Source organism: Orbicella faveolata, unplaced genomic scaffold, assembly GCF_042242905.1.
Source record: "Orbicella faveolata isolate gen_17 unplaced genomic scaffold, um_ofav_v1 contig_12, whole genome shotgun sequence".
Lineage (NCBI taxonomy): Eukaryota > Metazoa > Cnidaria > Anthozoa > Scleractinia > Merulinidae > Orbicella > Orbicella faveolata.
In genome coordinates this window covers 18,582,083-18,601,173 of record NW_028301539.1, presented here as the reverse complement: position 1 = coordinate 18,601,173, position 19,091 = coordinate 18,582,083, and the positions used below count along the sequence as shown (strand labels likewise).

At 43.1% G+C, this 19,091-nt stretch overlaps 1 protein-coding gene and 1 non-coding gene across 3 annotated transcripts in view; both read right to left on the bottom strand.

Annotated features, from left to right (window-relative positions):
- LOC110059645 (leucine-rich repeat serine/threonine-protein kinase 1-like) overlaps nucleotides 1-19,091 on the bottom strand; it is a 34,068-nt gene that overhangs the window by 3,886 nt on the left and 11,091 nt on the right. The window contains exons 10-31 of one of the 2 annotated variants that reach the window (XM_020766369.2): nucleotides 18,197-18,968; nucleotides 16,558-17,475; nucleotides 15,767-15,936; nucleotides 14,756-14,901; nucleotides 14,269-14,391; nucleotides 13,506-13,773; nucleotides 12,906-13,035; nucleotides 12,240-12,331; nucleotides 11,767-11,889; nucleotides 11,289-11,595; nucleotides 10,417-10,628; nucleotides 9,671-9,832; nucleotides 8,960-9,349; nucleotides 8,020-8,204; nucleotides 6,943-7,123; nucleotides 5,800-5,993; nucleotides 4,630-4,889; nucleotides 4,037-4,232; nucleotides 2,808-3,191; nucleotides 2,020-2,169; nucleotides 1,307-1,483; nucleotides 157-299 (exon numbers count right to left, since the gene is read on the bottom strand). In XM_020766369.2, coding sequence (XP_020622028.2) covers nucleotides 157-299; nucleotides 1,307-1,483; nucleotides 2,020-2,169; nucleotides 2,808-3,191; nucleotides 4,037-4,232; nucleotides 4,630-4,889; nucleotides 5,800-5,993; nucleotides 6,943-7,123; nucleotides 8,020-8,204; nucleotides 8,960-9,349; nucleotides 9,671-9,832; nucleotides 10,417-10,628; nucleotides 11,289-11,595; nucleotides 11,767-11,889; nucleotides 12,240-12,331; nucleotides 12,906-13,035; nucleotides 13,506-13,773; nucleotides 14,269-14,391; nucleotides 14,756-14,901; nucleotides 15,767-15,936; nucleotides 16,558-17,475; nucleotides 18,197-18,968 — 5,683 coding nt within the window. The remainder of the gene's footprint in view (nucleotides 1-156; nucleotides 300-1,306; nucleotides 1,484-2,019; nucleotides 2,170-2,807; nucleotides 3,192-4,036; nucleotides 4,233-4,629; nucleotides 4,890-5,799; nucleotides 5,994-6,942; nucleotides 7,124-8,019; nucleotides 8,205-8,959; nucleotides 9,350-9,670; nucleotides 9,833-10,416; nucleotides 10,629-11,288; nucleotides 11,596-11,766; nucleotides 11,890-12,239; nucleotides 12,332-12,905; nucleotides 13,036-13,505; nucleotides 13,774-14,268; nucleotides 14,392-14,755; nucleotides 14,902-15,766; nucleotides 15,937-16,557; nucleotides 17,476-18,196; nucleotides 18,969-19,091) is intronic. The other variant, XM_020766370.2, reaches the window with a different exon arrangement.
- LOC149116955 (U5 spliceosomal RNA) lies at nucleotides 7,655-7,775 on the bottom strand. The gene has a single exon (XR_016205794.1). It is a non-coding gene; the product is annotated as a U5 spliceosomal RNA (small nuclear RNA).

Below are 19,091 nucleotides of genomic sequence, written 5' to 3'. Positions count from 1 at the left end.
TATAAACCTGGGTGGAGAGAGGCACTGTGAGAGTAAAGTGAGCATTAATCCAGGCCAAGTTCTGATCCAGGAATCTCGATTTGCATTTCTGGCATTTTTTCGACAAGATGATCACTTTGACGCTTAATTTAAAGTAAATAGATATGATTCAGAAACCTGTTGGACCGGATCGATCCTTTGCAGAGCTGTTTGTACGTCATTGCACAAAAAACGTGGAGCGTTCCTGACTCTGTCCCCAGCCACACCGTGCTTCCCACACTGCAAGCAACCCGGATGCAGGGCTTGCCAACAGAAAACTCCTGAGGAACAAAGAAGATTCAGATTTGAAATTAAAAGAACATAGGAGGTGAAGCTTGTGGCTGGACCCGTGTGTTATCATTCAAGTGAACGTTATGTAGCAGAGTTCTTTTCAATTGAGTATCGTAAAACCAAAACCAGTAATCACTCTGGCCCAGTCACAAAAGACAGAGACAATCCAGTCACCAATCACAGCACGAAGATACATGTAGTTGACACGAAGCGCGAATTAACAAATTGACAACAGTTTTTCATGCGTCTGTCCTGTTATTGATCATGAATTTCGTCATAACATTGTCAAAGTAGCTGTGGATCCGCAAATTACTTTGACAATGTTATGACGGGACAGACGCATGAACAACTGAGGTCAATTTGCTTTTTTTACAATAACAAAAAGTCGAAACGTGAGAAATTCATGTGTCTGTCCGCTTATTGACAATGAAAATTAGCCAATGAGCGAGCAAGAATTTCTGCAATTACTATGTAAAACGTTTTCGAGTCACTCAAGAGTGGGTTTGGTTTTACTTCTGATTGAATGACAAAGTGGCGCGACTTTTTAAAGCTAATCGTGTATCGTAGTAATCAGTGCAAAACCAAACACATGTAAATTAGTGAAACCCGCTTTATGACTATTACATTTAACGTGTCCTGTTTCTTATTCTGTACCAAGTGGTTCTAACTTTTGAGTCTGTGGACAAAACCCTAGTGCGTGACCTATTCATGAAACTGAGTTATTGAGCAGTACATTCACGTGAAAAACCTCAGTGTCAACCTCAAAAGGAAAGCTGTCCTATTGTTATTGTTTGTTGTTTTTGAACGAAATCTTGAAAGACAGTGTGCACGCTTGTGGTACCATTTACTACTACAAAGATAGATAATATAGTACTTTTAGAGTTTATAAATTTAAGAGTATGACGAAAACTGATCTGAAATAAAAGCAAAGCCGTCCAGTATTATTTTAGTCTAATAGAGAGACGTAAAAGTCTCGAAAAAAGTTCAATTTACTTACCTTTTTGTGATAACACCGCCCGCGGCTGTACCCTACGACGCTAATTTTTCCGGTGCCTATCCCAGCATTCAGCTCGCTCCGACAGAGCCAAACCTCTGAGCCCACGCTGGCCCTGTCATCCGCCCCGCGGCTTTGACTGACACGTGACCCAGCTGTCACTGCGCAGTTCAACCCCAGCTAAAGACAACCAAGAAAGGGAAAACAAAATCGTTACACGGTGTGAAAAATACGATCACTGATCCATTTCAAGTACAGAAAAAAGCAATATGGCGATGAAACCATACTGCCTGGGCATTGCTAACGACAAAAGGAACACATTTTGTGAAGGAAAAAAACTAGTGGAAGATTCCTTGCTTCCTCTTTGCATTACCGGCAGACTATTGGGAGAAATTAGAAGTACGTCTCGCCGAGTCAGTGTATCTATGATACCGGCTGTACGAGTGCTGTGTGTGTGTTGGGTAGGTAGTTTGTGTTTAAGTCAACGGCCTCTATTTCAGTTTATCTAACAAATAAAGAAGCCTAAACCGTGTATTACACTGTGATAAAACACGACGGACATTTAGAACACGAGGGAAATGAAGAAAACACGAGCCGTAGGCGAGTGTTTTCTTCATTTCTCAAGTGTTCTCAAATGTCTCTCCATGAAATGTGCGTTTTATGTAAGAATGAAAACAAATAAAGGCTGTTGTTGTTGCTGTTGCCGTTTAGCTGACCTGCTTGTCGAAGGTAATGACGTCAGAGAGGCGTGGAAATTCAGTAGCTGAAGCCAGTAGCGAGATGTGATGGGATGGCGGCCTCTTGTCCGCATCATGTTGCCAGCACCATGCCATCAGATCAAGAACAAACACTGGAGCTTTCTTATCCTAAAACAGTTCATCACCTTCGTATTAGTTGGATAGTTTGTTAGCCTAGTCAGGTGGGTACTTTTATGTAACACGAGTAGCATTCTATGCCTCTGTTTGGAAACGAGACCTTAAGCAGAACCTTTGATATACCAACAGGTTAAGTCCGAGTTGCCTTTTACCTCTGATTCAAAACGAGTCTTTGCGTGAAAACCTTTACACAAAAATGTGTTTCACCCGGACGTCCATTTTCGAGAAAATAAAACACACTTTTAGGTGAAACGTTTCGCATAAAAAAATAGTTCTGAAACAGAGGGAAGAGGAATCCGCCTATTAGCAAAAGGCTACCAGCAAAGAGGATATATCTTAGTCAATTAGAAAAGGAAAGAGCTCATTAACAAAAGTGAGGCAACGTTGCAGTAAAAACACTACGTTGACTTCCAGGCAGTCACGTAAAAATCATCTCGGTAAAATAATGGCCGCGCGAAAGCCTGGGGGCGAGGAGCGCTCCTCGCCCCCAGACTTTCCCGCGGCCATTATTTTTCTCGCGGTTTTCTTTCGCGTCACGCACTACGGACTAAGCGAAAGAGGAACTACTCGTAGTCTATCCTATAACAAGCGTTACATCAAATCACTAAAAGCAAAAGTCTATCACAAACCTTGGCAGTTAATGGCGGTCGGTGACCTTCCACAATTAGCTGTTTGACCTGTGCTGGGTTGAGGTCATTGAAGGGCTGATGCAGCGTCACCAGCTCATAAATGTACATTCCAAACGAAAAAGAGTCCACCTTGTCCGTATACAACTCCTTCCCGACATACTTTTCAATCTCGGGAGCCATAAACCCGGGAGTTCCTCCCAGGCCCTTCATTCCTGCCAGTGCCGCTGACCGGCTGATACCGTAGTCAGCAAGTTTGATAGTGACTTGGTGAGTGGATTGAGATGGGCCGGTGGGAGCTGGGAACTGCCACACTAAGATGTTTTCTGACTTGAGGTCTCGATAGATGATGTGATGACGGTGTAAGTACTTCAAGGCTGAAGCGCACTAGATATGGGAGAAAAAGAAAACTCAGGGTCTGTTTTTATGGAGAACTGAACAGTTGTCCTTGCTGGGAGGGTTAATCTATCTCTCTTTCCACGTGCCATCTTTTTACCTATCGTTGACATCAAAAAGTGTCCCTCCCTGACCGAGCCACAAATTAGCCTTCCTGATTTCGCTCGAGATCTATATATTTCAACTTGTCCCTGGTAGGTGAGCCAAACATCTCCAAAGTGTTTACATAGAAAAAGGTGCCCCACCCCTTACGGTCACCCTAGTTTCAACAAGCGCCTACGTCCAGGGTCACCTTAGTCCCCGGGTCTCTTAGTTATAATGAACTGTACGAAAAACGTTCTCTATAGATGGAAGAGGGTGACACCCCGACCAGCGACAGCCTTACTCCATGGAGGCCCTTCTTGTATAATCAACAAGAGCATAGACTACAACTATCTACTGTGCGACAAAATCGACCGCTAGCCTGTGTCAGCAGTCGTTTCCTTTCTAAGCGCACAAAAGTTGGTCAAAGCTTAGGGACATGATTTTTGCTCTCAGTCGGCGCTATGCAGCCTATATCGGTTATCAATAGTTCTAAGCTTGAAACACGGAAAGCAAGTCATTATTAAAACAAGTTATGCATTTGAAAATTTCAGACGTCAGAGAGAGGAATAAAAAGTACAAAATATAACTTAAAATCCTCTTTTGCCTAAAATCCATGCAGTTCAGAATATGTTTAAGAAGCAGCACTGTCTGTTACATTCTTGAAACATTAGTTCTGTGGCCAACATTTGTGTATTTTGGCTTTGATTTAAGCCACTGGACAATTCCAGGTTATTGAACATAACAGTCCATACCTGCACGATACATTTCTGAATGACGTAGGCATTAAGGCGAACTCCAGCTCTCTTGTAGCTGGCGAGGATTCGGTCCAAGGCCCCTTGCGGTGCGAATTCCAAGACCATGCAGAACGGGTTTAGACAGTAACCTAACAACGAGACGATATTCTGATGCCTCAAGGGAAGAAGGATGGACATCTCCTGACGTACAGTCCTTTAAAATTAATCAGTGCATCATGCAGTCAATCATTCAGTCAGTCAATCAATCAATCAATCAATCAATCACTCACTCGCTCGCTCACTCACATACTCACTCAATCAATCAATCATCAATCATTCAGTCAGTCAATCAATCATTGAATCCATCCATCCATCAATCAATCAATCAATCAACCAATCAATCAGTCAATCAGACACTCAACCATTAGTCTGCGAGTCAGACAGATAGACAGACAGACAGACAGTCACTTCATTCACCCGCACAGATTGATTGATTCAAATTGATCAAATTGATGACTAATTTCCCAGTCAGAGATTCACGATCGCACCCAAGGAGTAATATCATTGCTCAAAAAAAAAAAAAAATCAGACAATACCACGCGTTTTCTCACCTATACGCGTCGTTCAGTGCCATAGTTGGATTTTCTTTCAAAGCTCTCCTGGCTGCTGCAGCCATTTGTACTTCTTCCGGTCGCGCCTCGTCACCCACTTCATTGTTCAGCGGCATCTTCATGGCGATAGTTATTGAGTCCCCGGATGTCTGCTTCAGTTCCCCGCGGAAAACTGAGCCGAACGTTCCTTTGCCCAGAAATTTACCTCGTGTTATGTCGGACGCTTGAATGTTCATGTTGGGAGCGATGTCTTCAAACATCTGAGGAAGACGAAAATCAAAATTAAAACCTAAAAGCACATATGCTCTTCAGCACAACAGACACGCTGGCTGTGTTTTCGTTAACGCAAAATAACCCGTCAGTTTTGGTTCTCTCTTGTAGAGTAAAAGGAAACACCAGTCAAGGTTTCGAAGAAGTCCATACATCTCTAGATCTAAGTATTTCTCTGTGCTCCACACTTCCATTCTCGTTCTCATAAAAAAAATTATGTATTTCTTGATCAATGCCCTTTTTGATATCAACGTCGTAAAACAAAGTGACCATAACGCTGATAACTACACCGCGAAATAGCGTGATTGACCAATCAGAACTTGAAGGAAACACTAGTCATGCTGGTAGCCTTTTGCAAGTGCGGGAAAACGTGCCGCCGCTGGTAAGCGCGGGAAAACGCGTCGCCGCTGGTAAGCGTGGGAAAATATGTCACCGTTGGCAAGCGCGGGAAAAGTTATGCAAGCCAAATCAGGATTTGTACGGGTTTTGTAGTTGATTGAATGAGAACAGAATTCCGATTGGCTACAGCACACTCCATGATATGAAAAACCGATTATGACCTCAAAAACAAAAGTAGCACATAGCTCACTGAAAGTCAATTGAAATCCATTATAGCCACATGTGATCCAATTTCTGCTTGCTGAAATGGACCTTTCCTGTATTCCAATAAACAATGGCGCCGAATCGAGGTCAGGGTGGACAAAAGTACAGCAAATGTATGAAAATGTCCACCTCAACCTCGCTTTGGTGCTATTGTTCGTACGCACTGAAGGGTACTATTGTTAAAAACTGAGCTGGAAAAACGTTAACAATAAGGCAAAAACAACGACATACAAGGTTAAAGTCGGATATATATCTTTGGCGGTAGGGGGTGAAAGCTTAAAGGTTTTAAACTCTTACAGCATCCGGGGCAAGTTCTTTGAGCTCCAGCTGACCATGTACGGTGCATTCCACGGGTTCAGAATTGTAGGCAGCCAGCACACATTCTTCAAACTCAAATGAATAAATCACCGTGTCATCCTTGGTCGGTCGCTTTCTGAAAGAACCATACTTACTGGATCCACGTTTAAAACTCTCCGTGCTGTCTGTGCTTCCTGAGGAATTAAAACGAAGAAAAACTTATCACAGGAACTCACTCAGTGACAACGGACGATTGAATTATCGCCGCAGTTCTTTGGCTGGAAACTCGTCGGTAAAGGTAAAGTCTACATACGAGCCAAACTTATCCCGGTTTCTGTAGCACAAAGCGACCAAGGAGTATTTCTACTCCCCCTGGATGGGATGCTAGTCCATCACAGGGTTACCACCCAGTTGGCCGGTACCCATTTATACACATGGGCAGAGAGAGGCACTGTGAGAGTAAAGTGTCTTGCTCAAGAACACAACACAATGTCCCCGGCCAGGGCTCAAGCCCGGACCGCTCCGTCCCGAGTCGACCGCACTAACCATGAGGCCACCGCGCCTCCCTAAAAAATTTCGCGGTGCCACTTCTCGTTCACGTTTTATTTTACGCTTTGCCACTCAACGGGATATAATGAGTTTTCACAAATTAAAACGGCAGGGGCTAAAGCAGAAATAAATGATCGGGCCGACTTGTCAGTCGGAGTTTAGTCAGACGGGCGCATCGCTATTCACAGGCGCCGGTGAGGTTCGTGAATTGTCGTGGTCGGCAAATGGGACCGACAAATCGTAGGTATAAATGAATCTTAAGAACATAAAAGCAAGATCAACACAGCCCCATTGCGCTGAAAAACATTGCTTTAATTTCTTTCGCGGAGAGCACTGAATTTTCATTGACCATAATAACACTTTTTTCTGTCTTAAACAAAAAAACCGTTGTCTTTGTCTGACCTTTTCCTGCCCTGTTACTCTAAACATAACAATAATAACAATAAAACAATACTTGACTCTCTTAACAAGGCACCTTGCTTTCAAAACAGGAAAAATTCCGCTTCTAAGACGACGGAAATTTGCAATTGTGATATCCGAGATCATGCATGTTTATAACGTATGTGACTGTCACCATCTTGCTCGTGTACGTACCTTTCTTAGGTTCCTCCTGACTTTTCTTATCCTGAGCAGATTTCTTGGTTTTGGTATTCATGTCCGCCACGTCACCCTCCTCACTGTCGGTACTCCCTCGCGTCTTGCGGCCTTTCCTTCCCCTGCCACCCCTCTCTGGGGAGAATGAATGGCTGCTTTCACTTCCACGACTGTCTGTGCTCTAGATGAAAAACTATTCGTGTTCAGCCAGACAACATATTCCAGAACCGTGACAGGGCGGGAAAAACTGTAGGCAAGGGGCACTGCGTAAAATGCCAGATATTCTGGCCCAAATTCGCCCGAATACGGATCGGCGGCGCAGGTCGCGTATTCAAGGACGCCTGACTCGAAATACACAAGGGATATCCTATTTGAGTCCGGCCTGTTTTTCCGAATTCACCTTGAATACCTCGCGTCTACTCCTTAAACACGCTTGAATACTCCAGGTTTACGTCACGTTTTTCTTGCGCCTCTCCGGAATGTGCTAGGATTCTAGTGCCCAGATTCAACTTGAATAATTGACGTTCACATGCTTGAATACTCTTGAATGCTCGAAGCGTGCATCTTGAATACTCTAAGATTTTTTTGCGTCACCTTGGCGCAGTAGGAAAACAGTTTTTCTAACCAATCTTTCTCTACGGGGCATTTCAACACGATGTTTGGTTAGCACCGGGTATGTTGACATATAATATCATTTTTCACAGTTTTTGGGTGCCCCGCCGACAGGGAGGGCGACGAAAAATTAGTCTATAGACTCATTCAGTTGTTCTCCTCCACGGAAATCTTTAGTAAAAGGCGAAAGATTTATACGTGTTGAAGGAAAACCAGAGTTACTATAGCAACGACGAAGTTCGGCGGTATGTTGAAAGTGATGTGACAAGACATATGGGACAATAAGATAAGTTTACATGATTAGTCCTTAGATTACGCATGCGCATCAGACAAAACTGGAGAATTCGAAATCAATCTTCAATTGCGATTTAATCTAGAGATTTCGATACGAGTTTACAATCTCTCTGCTTCTTTTTCGGTCGAAGAAAATTCAAAGCATGCGTGCCGATGAAGAAATTGCCTCACCTGGTCAGAAGTGTAGTCAAAGCAACTCGAACTCTCCTCCTCAGTCTCCCGCTCGGTACTCACGGATCCGAACGTAAATCTCTCAGGCTCCGACAAGAAACGTTCACGTGAAGGGGTCTGGGGAGAACCATGGCTAAGTACATACGGCACGTCAGAAGAGCCAGTGGTCTGCAAAGCTGGGTTCACTGGAAACAACACAGATGAATCGTTCATACTTAATACACAACTAACATTGCAAAGATTTGATTTTTGCTATTGTATGGCTAGCTCCGTGAGTAAAACATTTCAAAATTTTTGCTATCTCATGGCTAGCTCCGTCAGCGGACAAGATGAACCAAATAATGTGCGGAATTACCCGCTGTGTCCCGCGAAAAAACAGTGTTCTTTTTCCGTGGGAGATCTGGACTCGATATTATGAGTTACCTTCATCTCCTCCGACACCACTACACGGGCTAGAGGTAAAGAAACCATATTCTCTCCTTCCACCCAGTGTAAAATCATACCGCTATGAATTCTCTTCTTTCCTCCTCCCTGGGATATAATATTATTATGTTAGGGACTTTCTTCTCCCCATAGCTGTGTCCATAAGGACTCCCTCTTTCCTCTTTCCAAGTCAAAACAATCCGGTTTGGATACCCAGAAATTTTCAAAGGCGAACAGAACAGCTTTTCGAGAATTTCCGGGGAAAAAGGACAACCGCACGAGGTATACTCAAATTTTCGAAAATTCCTAACCGGGAATTTCCGTTTCAATTGATTTTCCTCCTGGAATTTCCTCAATTTTCGGTTGAATGATTCGCGTTCCGGAGGATCAATAATTTTCGGATTTTCCGGAAAGTTTGCCAGGAAATTTCCGTACTATTTGCCCGGCCCCTTTTCCAAAGTTCCTCAATTTCTAGTTGAATTGAAAGCGCACATGAAGTCTTTAGGGAGCTGCATACCTTCTCCATTACCTCCAGGTTTTCTTGAAACATGTACAGGGCTCGGCCATGGCGACGCACTCGTACTGCTGCCATCAGTCATGGACAGATTAATCCCGCTATCTGCTCCAGAAGATGAGATCAGAACATCTATCGCAGCACTTACTCTTTCCTTTTCATTTTTCTCGCTCTCAACTCCACACACCGCCATGATACACTTGGGGCATGGGATAATCCTGGTAACCAGGCGATATCCATGCACCGTGATGGCGTCAAGACCTGGGAACCAGTCAGTGATGAGTGTGTCCATGTGTTCCACAGTTATAGCGATCAGCCGAGCGGCAGTCTGGACACTACACTCGGAGACGGACTTCACTTTAAAACCGATCAACTTAGAACCCTCGCGTCGGTCTGCGAAGACAATTCACAAAATCAAGGTGTTATTCTGGAAATTTCTTGCCAGGAAAGAAAACAATGTTTCCTGAGTTTCCTGATCATCATGTACAATATGCTGTCAAAGTTTCTTTTAATATTTGGATCGGCTGTCAAGAAAATTGTTACAGCGTGTTTGTTATCCCTTTTTAAACGTCTTCGCGAGATTGAAGCGAAAAAGCGGTGCAAGGTGGCTTCTTACACAAATCAATTTTTACTTATATCTCAAAAAATATTGACGAGGGACGTTGTACCCAAGGGGCTCCCCTTACTAAAGTTCTTGTCGTTGTGAGCACTGACCTTCTTCTGACCTTCCTCGGTTCGTTCTTTTTGAAGACAGTTTCTTCCGCTGTTCAAACTTCTCCATACTGATACGGACGCATGGTGTGATAACCTCAATGGTGGAATACCGAGTGGTGTCGTGTACCTCACGTCTGTAGTGTAATGGATTAGCGATGTCATCTGAAACAGAAGTATGTTTTTCATACATTTCGTACTACCCTCTCATAATCTCTGCAAGGTTTCACGCAATCTAACAACGCGCATGAGCAAAGGAAGGTTCTAAATGATTTTTAAGTTACCATAGCTGTAATTTTTTTATTATACAGTTTTTGGAACATTTTTTTTAATAGGATGAACATTGTAACACCGAGGACGACGCCCAGTTAAAAATAAATTTATATTTTATCTTCGAACATCGCAATTATCTAGACCTGTTCCGTGTTCATATCGGTCTCAAAACTTTGTCAAAATAAACATGTAATGACAGGTTTCAGTTCCAAAACGAAATACAAAAAATTAGCAACAATCTTTTGCTTTCTCCAAAATACCCAGAAGTTTGTCATTTTAACGTTGTTGTTTTACAGAAAACCGCAAAGTTACAACGCACGTGCACAGTCACTGTTCTGCTACTGTTTGTTGACGTTCTCTTACCGTTCTCACAGTCTATCGAAAAGAACATAGTATCTGACTACAAGCGCATTATGAAATACCAACAAAATTATACGAGAGGAGCAAGTCTCACGACCAACTGTATGCAGATATACCTGGTGCGCCATAAAAAGGTCTTCCTTCTAGCTCACATATCCTGAGCAACTTTACACCAAAACACGACAGTTCAACCCCAGTCTTCCAGCATGACCACTCTGGTTGGGCCACAGAAGCCAGTTTGTCTCTGTCACCTTCCTGCACTGGCCCATCAGGAGACAACTGACAACATGACTTCACTGAATCGCGGATTCGTTCGTCTGGAATCACCCTGAAAACAAAACAAGCTTTAGTATCTTAAAACTTGTGAATTTAAACCATCCTTACAGAAACTTGAACCAGTCAGCAGGGCAGCAATATGGTTTGTATTCTTTTCCAGAGCGGAAATTCGAAGACTTTTCAAAGAAATGTCACGGAGAAATCTCTGTTATGTAAACCGGTAACTGAAAAGATAACTTATATGCCAGAGCAGTATAATTTTTCTAAACCATTACATGAGCGTTCAAATTAGAAATCATTAACATTAACTATAAAACTTGAAATTTAAAGGTAAATTGCGTAAAGACCATGCAGTTTAAAACAATCAGTACTCGAAGCGCGGGAAAACATGTCAGCGATACCAAACGTCGGGAAGCATGCAAACAGTGCAAAGCGCGGGAAAACATGCAAGCAGTTCCAGGCGCGGAATGCAAAGTGGCGGGAAAACTCACGTCAGCCAAATTACGATCGGTCTGAATTTGGAGTTGATTGGCTGTGAGAACAACACTTGCGTTGTGATTGGCCAGAATGTTGAACGAGTTTTCAAACCAATTACCAAATTCGGCAAACGTGGAATCAGAGAAAAACTAGGAAAATGGTAAAATTATCTTACTAACAAATGAAAACTGCACTAGTTTATTTAGCTTATTACTGTTTCTCTTCTATCGCTTACCTAGTGATCAGTCTCGGCCAGAACCCGCTGGGTACGTATGACATGACGTACTGTCTTCGCAGGACCTTGCCTTTGGTGTAAGCAGTCGTGTTCATGGCCTGAGCCACTGCAGAACTGACCCCAGCTGCCACGGGCTGGTTGGTCTCTTGCTGACTGTCTGGGAGTAGGGAGGGGACAAGTAAGAACTCCGCACTCCATGGCAACGCCACTTCAAATTTGCTCAACAGGTTGATGTATTGGCTCATGAGATTCGCTGGGAAGCGCTCACTTCGGAAGATTTGAGATAAGTCGGACCGCTTCATTACACCTGAAAAACAGTAAAAAGATGAGAATTAAACTCTGTGCTCAAAAAAATTAGACCTACATTTGATCCCCGCCCCCGACAAATCCTTCCCCCGAAGTGCCCGGAAAAATGGGTTATGCTATGCAAAGCAAATGTCCCTGCCTGAAACCGTATGCTCAGACAATTGCCTCTTACCATTATTGATGTGAGGGTTCACTTCCCTGACGGTGACAACGTGCGCCAACATGTCACACAACCACTGTGGGTCCAAGAAGTACAAGTCACGCAACAATGGGTCGTCATAATGCAACAGTACACCTGCGATACAAGGCGAAAAACATTTGAACGATAACGGAGAAGATAGGTAGATAAAGTTAGAAGTTCCATTGGCTTCATGGCAACTAAATCAACTATTGTAGATAAGTTTATAGGTGCTAATGTAATGACAAAAAACTCTAGACCTTACATTGTGAGTCAGACCTCTCCATCTGGATATCCTGCGAGCTAAGCATTAGGCCACCACGCCAACTAAACCTCTAAAAAATCTCTATATACCGTCTCTGTGATTCAGGTTCATATAACTTTCGAGCCCTCGTCATCTGACTTATATGTTTTCGTCGGGTCATGCAAACCTGTGCGCTTACTGTTCATTGTAATATTTTCCGTACCATTGTCATGTAGGAATCTTGTTGCCTGTTGTAGCTCCTCTGGTCCTCTCAAATGGACCTTCTGTCTCGCAAGCTCAGCTTCAACCGCAGCACTATCAAAGAAACACAACGACACAACAAAGGAATGAGCTTTTCGACATGGACCTGTCAACTTGAGTAACTGATAAGCTCTAAGTTAGCCTCCTGCGCAAACGTTCTTATGGTTTGTCACGCACTCCTCCCCAAGGAATATTGTGTGACGAACTCAAAGGACGTCTGAGCAGTGGGCTAGGAGAAATTTCAAAACGCAGCTTTATTTCTGCGATTAGGCCTACCGTCCACACTGAAAGCAGAGCTTTTCGAAAATGTTCTTCAAATTGGAGGGAGAAATTCGAAGACGCAGGCTTTTCGTTTTCGTGTGGACGGAAAACATTTTGAAAACGGGGCTTTTCAAAACCGATAGCGTCACGGCGATAATCACGTGATTTCCCTGCCCGAGTTTTCCTCAAACACAATTTCAAAATGACCGGTGATTGCTGCGTTTTTAAATTCCTCCGGCGTAGCGTGAACGGGGGCTAAGTGAGAGTCATTGCGATGTGCGGAGTTGAAAATCATTGCATCACTTTACAGCTGTGAAAGCAAAGAGTGTAAGCCTGCACGTAAAAACAACCTCAACGACAGCGATACCTAAATTGCTCGGACTTGAGGACAGGAGTCTGGTCGTCACGGTAACATCTCTCACGAATCACGCTAACAGCCTCCTCAACTGCGATGTAACTGGCGGGAATTGGAGTTTTCAGCAGAGGCACGCGACTTCCTGTTGAGTGAGAGACGTGAAATCGAGTCAATGGACAGCTGTAAGAGGTTGCATGGTCGAGACCTATCTCAAGGTAGAAAAATTACGTTCGCAAAGTCAGAAAATACGCGTAAATGGAAGTCGTTTTAATTTAGTTGAGTGTTCATGAGCAGAAATCTACTAGTATAACCGGCCGACTATACTAATGCAAATTCAACAATCTGATTGGCTGAGCTATAATCCATTAGTGTAGCTCAAAATTTAATTATGAGTTATTCAAGTTGACCCTGTCCTAACGAGGTAATTCAAGACTAAAGGGAAAAACTCTTCTCTGTTAAGTCATCCTCAGAGAAGACTTCTTCTCGTACATCGAGCGACGCGCCTCTTTTTTGTGTTGCTCCGTTCTCTATTTTTGTTTCGGCTGCCACAGCCAAAAGTTTTTTTTTTTCAAAGGACGCATACTAGTTATACACAAGTGAATCCTTTACTACCTTTCTCTTTGATCTCAAATGACGTGTTGTAGATCAGTTGTCGTAATTCCCGGATGTGGTACCCAGTCTTACAGCTGACCTCGATCATGGCCATCACCTTGGGCAAGCCTCGTTCCCGTGTGTTTTGGACTCTTCCGCCGAACTCAGTGGCGATGTAATTATCTGATATCATGGTCCTCAAGTTTGTGAGGTAATCTGATCGTTTGTCAGCTTCTAGCATGTCGTAGTGTGTTCCTACAATAATGACTGGAGAATCTGGGGCACGCGCCTGTAGAAATAAACATAGACAATTTCTGAACGGGCATGTCATCAAAAACTAATGCTCTTCAGTTGGCAAACACTTCGACATCAAACAGCTCGGAATATCCCAATTTAAAGCTAGGATTCAAGGATAGGGCTTGCTGTTAGATTTGATAGGCATAGCGTTTTAAGAGGGCTTCCGCATGTCTTAGTATATTTCGGTGTTTAATGTTTTAGAACTTCATTTGCTGGCTTAAAGTCTGTAGTAATTTTACGTAGCGTAATAATTAGTATAATAATATGTATATTGATCAACAAAGTGTGTGTATTACTACAAAAAAATTACAGAACGTCCTGTAATCCAGCTCAACCATTCCCAGCCTTGCTGACATGTAATCCTCTTTGTCCATTACAACTGGAACTGCTCTCACACAATTAACACCAAAACGCAGGCCAGACGTTAGGTAAGAACTGAAAGCCAGGGTAAGTCACAGGACATTCATGACGAATCAAGACAACAAACCTGGATATTGAGCAGCCATGGTTCAATTTCATTCACGCCTTGTTCACCGTCTGTGACTTTCCACATAGCGATGTACAGAGAGCGATGAGACAGGAAACATTGATGTGTGGCGTAATACTCTCGCTGGAAGACAAAATGTGATTATTGTGTTCGAAATTAGCTGTTGAAACGCACGCTACATACTAGTTATCCAACCCTTATGGAATATCCCCCGAGTCACCCGTATTTCTTGGTGTACACACCAGCCTTTAGGCGAGTGTGTATACCAAGAAAATACAAGTGACTCGTAGGACTCCATCGTGATGGTATACCACAAGAAAGCGTCGCTTAACTATTTTAGTAAAGTTACCACTTCGTCAAAGCAAAACTGATAATCAGATGTCAGTTTGCTTGCTTTGCTAAGTTCAATGGCACTCACCCCTCCCCTTCCCTACCCTCCCTTCCCTAACCTCCCTTCCCTACCCTCTCTTCCCCTTCCAAGCCTCACCTGTCCACCAAAGTCCCAGGTGCTGAATTTGATGCTTGTTCTGTTGTCTGCCCGCCCAAAGGCAAAATCAGTTTTCTTTGGATAGATCCAGTCACATACATCAACACCAACAGTGGAGATGTTCACCTCAGCTTTCTTAGAACGACCTAAAAAGGTGGGATATGTTTAAAATTAGTTGGGAGGAAATAAGTCAGGATATGTAAATTAAAGTACATACTAATAAAGTAAATAAAGGAGTAAAGAGTATGTAAATAAGGAGTAAATAAGTACGTACATACATTTAGAAGTAAATAATAGAGATAAATACTGGTAAATGTGAAGCCCCGTAAAATGATGATAAGCCACGAGCAAACAAAGCAAACGGGCAGCACTGAAAGCAAGAGTTGCTAACTCCTCCATACAGCCACTGAGCGGCCTCAATGCACAATCACAGTTCCGCGCCTAGATCGGATTAATCAGTAACCTTCGTACACATTCAACCAACCGGTGAATTCACGGTCACCAAGGACATCGATGAACAAACATCATGCCATGAGCGCGAACCAGTGGGAAAACAATCCAGAGTCCCCGATCGGGTTCGAAACTTTTCGAGGAATCTGAATTTTTTTTTGTTTTCGGACTGTCGTAGGCTCGCGGCATAGCGGATAACTATTCTACCATCAGAAGTAATTAAGTAAGGATACGCATTTCAACCTAAGAACTACTAACATGATCACTCCCAAAACGAACACAGCTTGTTTGCCGCATAAGGCCATGTTTTTTTGTTCAGATAGAACGACAAAGCGTTATTATGACAGGGCACATGAATTGGCACAAAACTTGAGTCGCTTATTCGATCAGCAGCTGAATGTCTGAGCCCACGGTTTCTATTCACACACAATGTACAAAACTTTAAGCTGACGTGGTAACTTTGCCGGAAGTGCTTTTGCTCGCGCAAGCTAAAGGAACAAGGATGGTACGTTCTTCGAGAAAAGGCCAGTTTTGCAGCGAATACTACAGTTGTTCACGTACCGGTGATTGATCCAGCCCGCCTTTTCTTGACCTTTCTCTCTGTCCATCCCACAGGAGGAGAGTTCTGGTAGCTGCCTGTTCCCTCCTGTCTCAGCTGGTTCAACAATGTCGTCTTGCCGATGTTTGCAACTCCGACAAACATGAGTTTCATGCTTGGGTGAGGCTCAGACCTGACGAATTAAAGAAAGTACTAAACGGTTCCCTTCGTGAGATTTTTTTAACTCACTTATTGAAGGACAGCGATAGGTTTGAAACATGAACTGCCAAATATACCTATATGAAAGTAAAACCCGCATCCTCCATAAAGAGAGGATGACTAACGATGGCGAAGAGGGGAACGGATTACAATGCTAGATTCTGTAAATTGAGAGTACATCTTTCGTATTTATGACAGTTTCGAACAATAACTTGTGCATAAAACCTTCCTAACATAACGCAGATAATTAGAGACTTAAAATAGTGGTTCGGTGTTGTAGAACAGTACTACTGTACTTGATAAATGAAAGGAACACATTAGGAAGTGAGAATGACAAAAGATAGATAGAATGGAAACGGACAATGATAAGCAAGATTCTCTTCCTGAAGTGTTGCGTTAATCTCGAGTCCAGATCTCCCACGGCCATGTGGAAGGGAGATCCAACTTTTCAGCGTCAAACAGAGTGAGATCTGTGTACGAGATTAGCGTTGCGTGACACCAGTCACGAAACAGATAGGTTGTGATGGTGACTGACTAAGTAGAAGCTGGTTGCATAAACCAGCTAAGATACGTTAAGAGTCAGTGGACACCTCACCTTTCTAGAACTGATCTTAGATATCCAACAATATCTTTGGTCTTCTTTCTTTCCAGTACACTAGGTTCGATATCCTGTAGCTGTAGTCCCTGGTACTGCAAGTCCCACAGTTCAGACAGAAGCCCAACTTCTGCGGGTAGGCGTGTGATTTTAGTGTTGCTCACGTGCAGTGAACCAAGCTTAGAGAGGACCCCTACATCCTTGGGTAAACTCCACAGCTCATTGCTGCTCAGATTTAAAGACTGTAAGCTGGGAAACAGAATGCCTGGGCTCCGTGCGTTCGCTGGAGATGTGTCTGCGGCAGACGCAACCGATGCAGGCCGATTCCGAGGAAGCACAAAGTGAACTTCTCCAAGCTTGTTGTTGTTCAAGTCCAGCCGCTTAAGATGCGCAAGAATCCTGTGCTTTGAATGCCGGCAAAGTCGTGCTTTGCCAACCTGCAGTCCATTCTCTGCACTAACTCGCCGCCTCATGCTCGGCCGCTGACCTTCAGTGACACTGTAACACTGACTCTCTGTCCCATTTCCATACGGGATATTTTCAGCTATGGGATGGAATGCGGTCAGGTTATTGTGCGACAAATCTAACGTCCCAAGTGAAGTTGGAAACAGAGCCAGTGAGGGAACTTCAGAAATGCTATTGTTTGATAAATTCAACGTTCCAAGATTGGTGGCCAAGCAAGACAAGCCCAAAGGAATCTTTGTTATTTGGTTGGCTGACAAATCAAGTTTTTGTAGAGAAGATCCTTTTGTGGGATCAATGTCTTCCTCTTCTGAATCAGAGTCTTCTATTTCGTCGCCATGTCGTGTTCCCCACAGTTGACTGTGATGATACATTTTCAGGGGATGACTTATTTTGCCGTTTGCTTCAACAGTTGGCATCTTGACTGGTTTTCTTTCCAAGGTTCCATTCACGTGGCTGTCAAAACGAAATAAATAAACAAGTAAATAAACAAACATACATACAAACAGACAAGCGAATGAACAAATAACAGCTTAGATATTTGTATATGCAATAGGAAAACATGTTGTTCAATTTGCAAATAACTGAATGAAAAAAATATATATATGGACTAAGACGAAGTCGTATTATCTGTTAATTATATTGCGTACAGAAGTGTCCAAATTACTTGTTACTTTGGTTACACATAATTTTGCGCGCGCAAGTATGTGATTTTTAGGGTGGCAATATTACGTGTGGGTTATTGACCAAGCGTGAGTGCAAGATGGATGGTTTTTGTTTTGTTTTTTTTTTTTTGCGCGCTTATGGACCGTTTATGGCCATCTTGTTCGCTCGGGTAGCTAATAACAGCAAAGGATTCATCTTGCCCGCTCACGGAGCTAGCTATATAATAACACACAACATTGTTGGATGAGGTTGAACATGATGATAGAGAGATTCAGAATTATCAGGGCCGAGATTTGTACTATCAGCTGAAGCTAGATGGCCGAGGTGGACATCACAAATCAGGGCGTTCATAAGGTCGCTAGTATATGAAAGACTTCATCATTTTGGGTTTGACTTTGCATTCATTACGCTAGTCTCTACTACAGCTACATAACGTGCTAAAAACACAGGCACGCAATGCGTACAGAGAACCGTAGATACACGACTATAATATTATTATAGTTATTCTGACCTCAAGTCTACTAGCAAGCTGTCTTTGCTCAAAGACAGCACTTTAACACGAGGAAGACTTGACGTTTTTCCATTTCCTCCACGTCCTCCTTGTCTTGCTTTCATAATTGGCAACTTCCTCACAAAATTTCCCTTCAGATCAAGTGATTTCAACACAGGGGCAGTCCACATCTCGAAGGGAAGATTCTGTATATCGTTGTAGGAAACGTTCAGATATTTCAGCATCGGCAATTCAAACAGACAAGTAGGCAGGGACGTTAGGTCATTGTGGTGTAACTCAATGTCTTCTAAGTGAGGGCAGTTCCAGCCTGATTCAGCATAAGTGAAATCCTGCTCGCCTTCTTCAAAAGCAAGATTTTCCTGAATGTTCTCGCACGAACTGTACGGTTTCTTTCCAGCTTTTAAAGTATTCTTTTGCGCCAAATCTTTTTTGCCTCCAAGCCAAAGACTGGGAAGGCCAGAAATGGAGTTTTCCGACGCATTTAGAGTTTTCAACGAAGGCATCTGAAATAACACAATTGGCAGCTTCACAAGCTTGTTGGATGAAACATCCACTCGCGTTACAGTTTTAAGTGACGGGTGTAGCCCAGTAACCATCCCATCATATGGATTAATTGTACTGGCAGCCAGAAAAATCCACTGATACTCCAACTTTGGAAGTGTCATGTTATTCCAGAGTAAAGAGATGGGTATCGCTTCCAATCTCCAGATCTCTTCAGCACTGTTGCTTGTTCTTGATGGGTGAAGATTATGTTCCTGGTCAACTTGAGCACCTATCAATCAAGAAAACGAATGCATAACAAAGATTCACCTTTTCACGAGTGTCTCAGTGGGTTTCACTGATAGCTGACAAATGGAGCATCTTAAACTGAAAAATCCGAGAACTGCAAAATTTA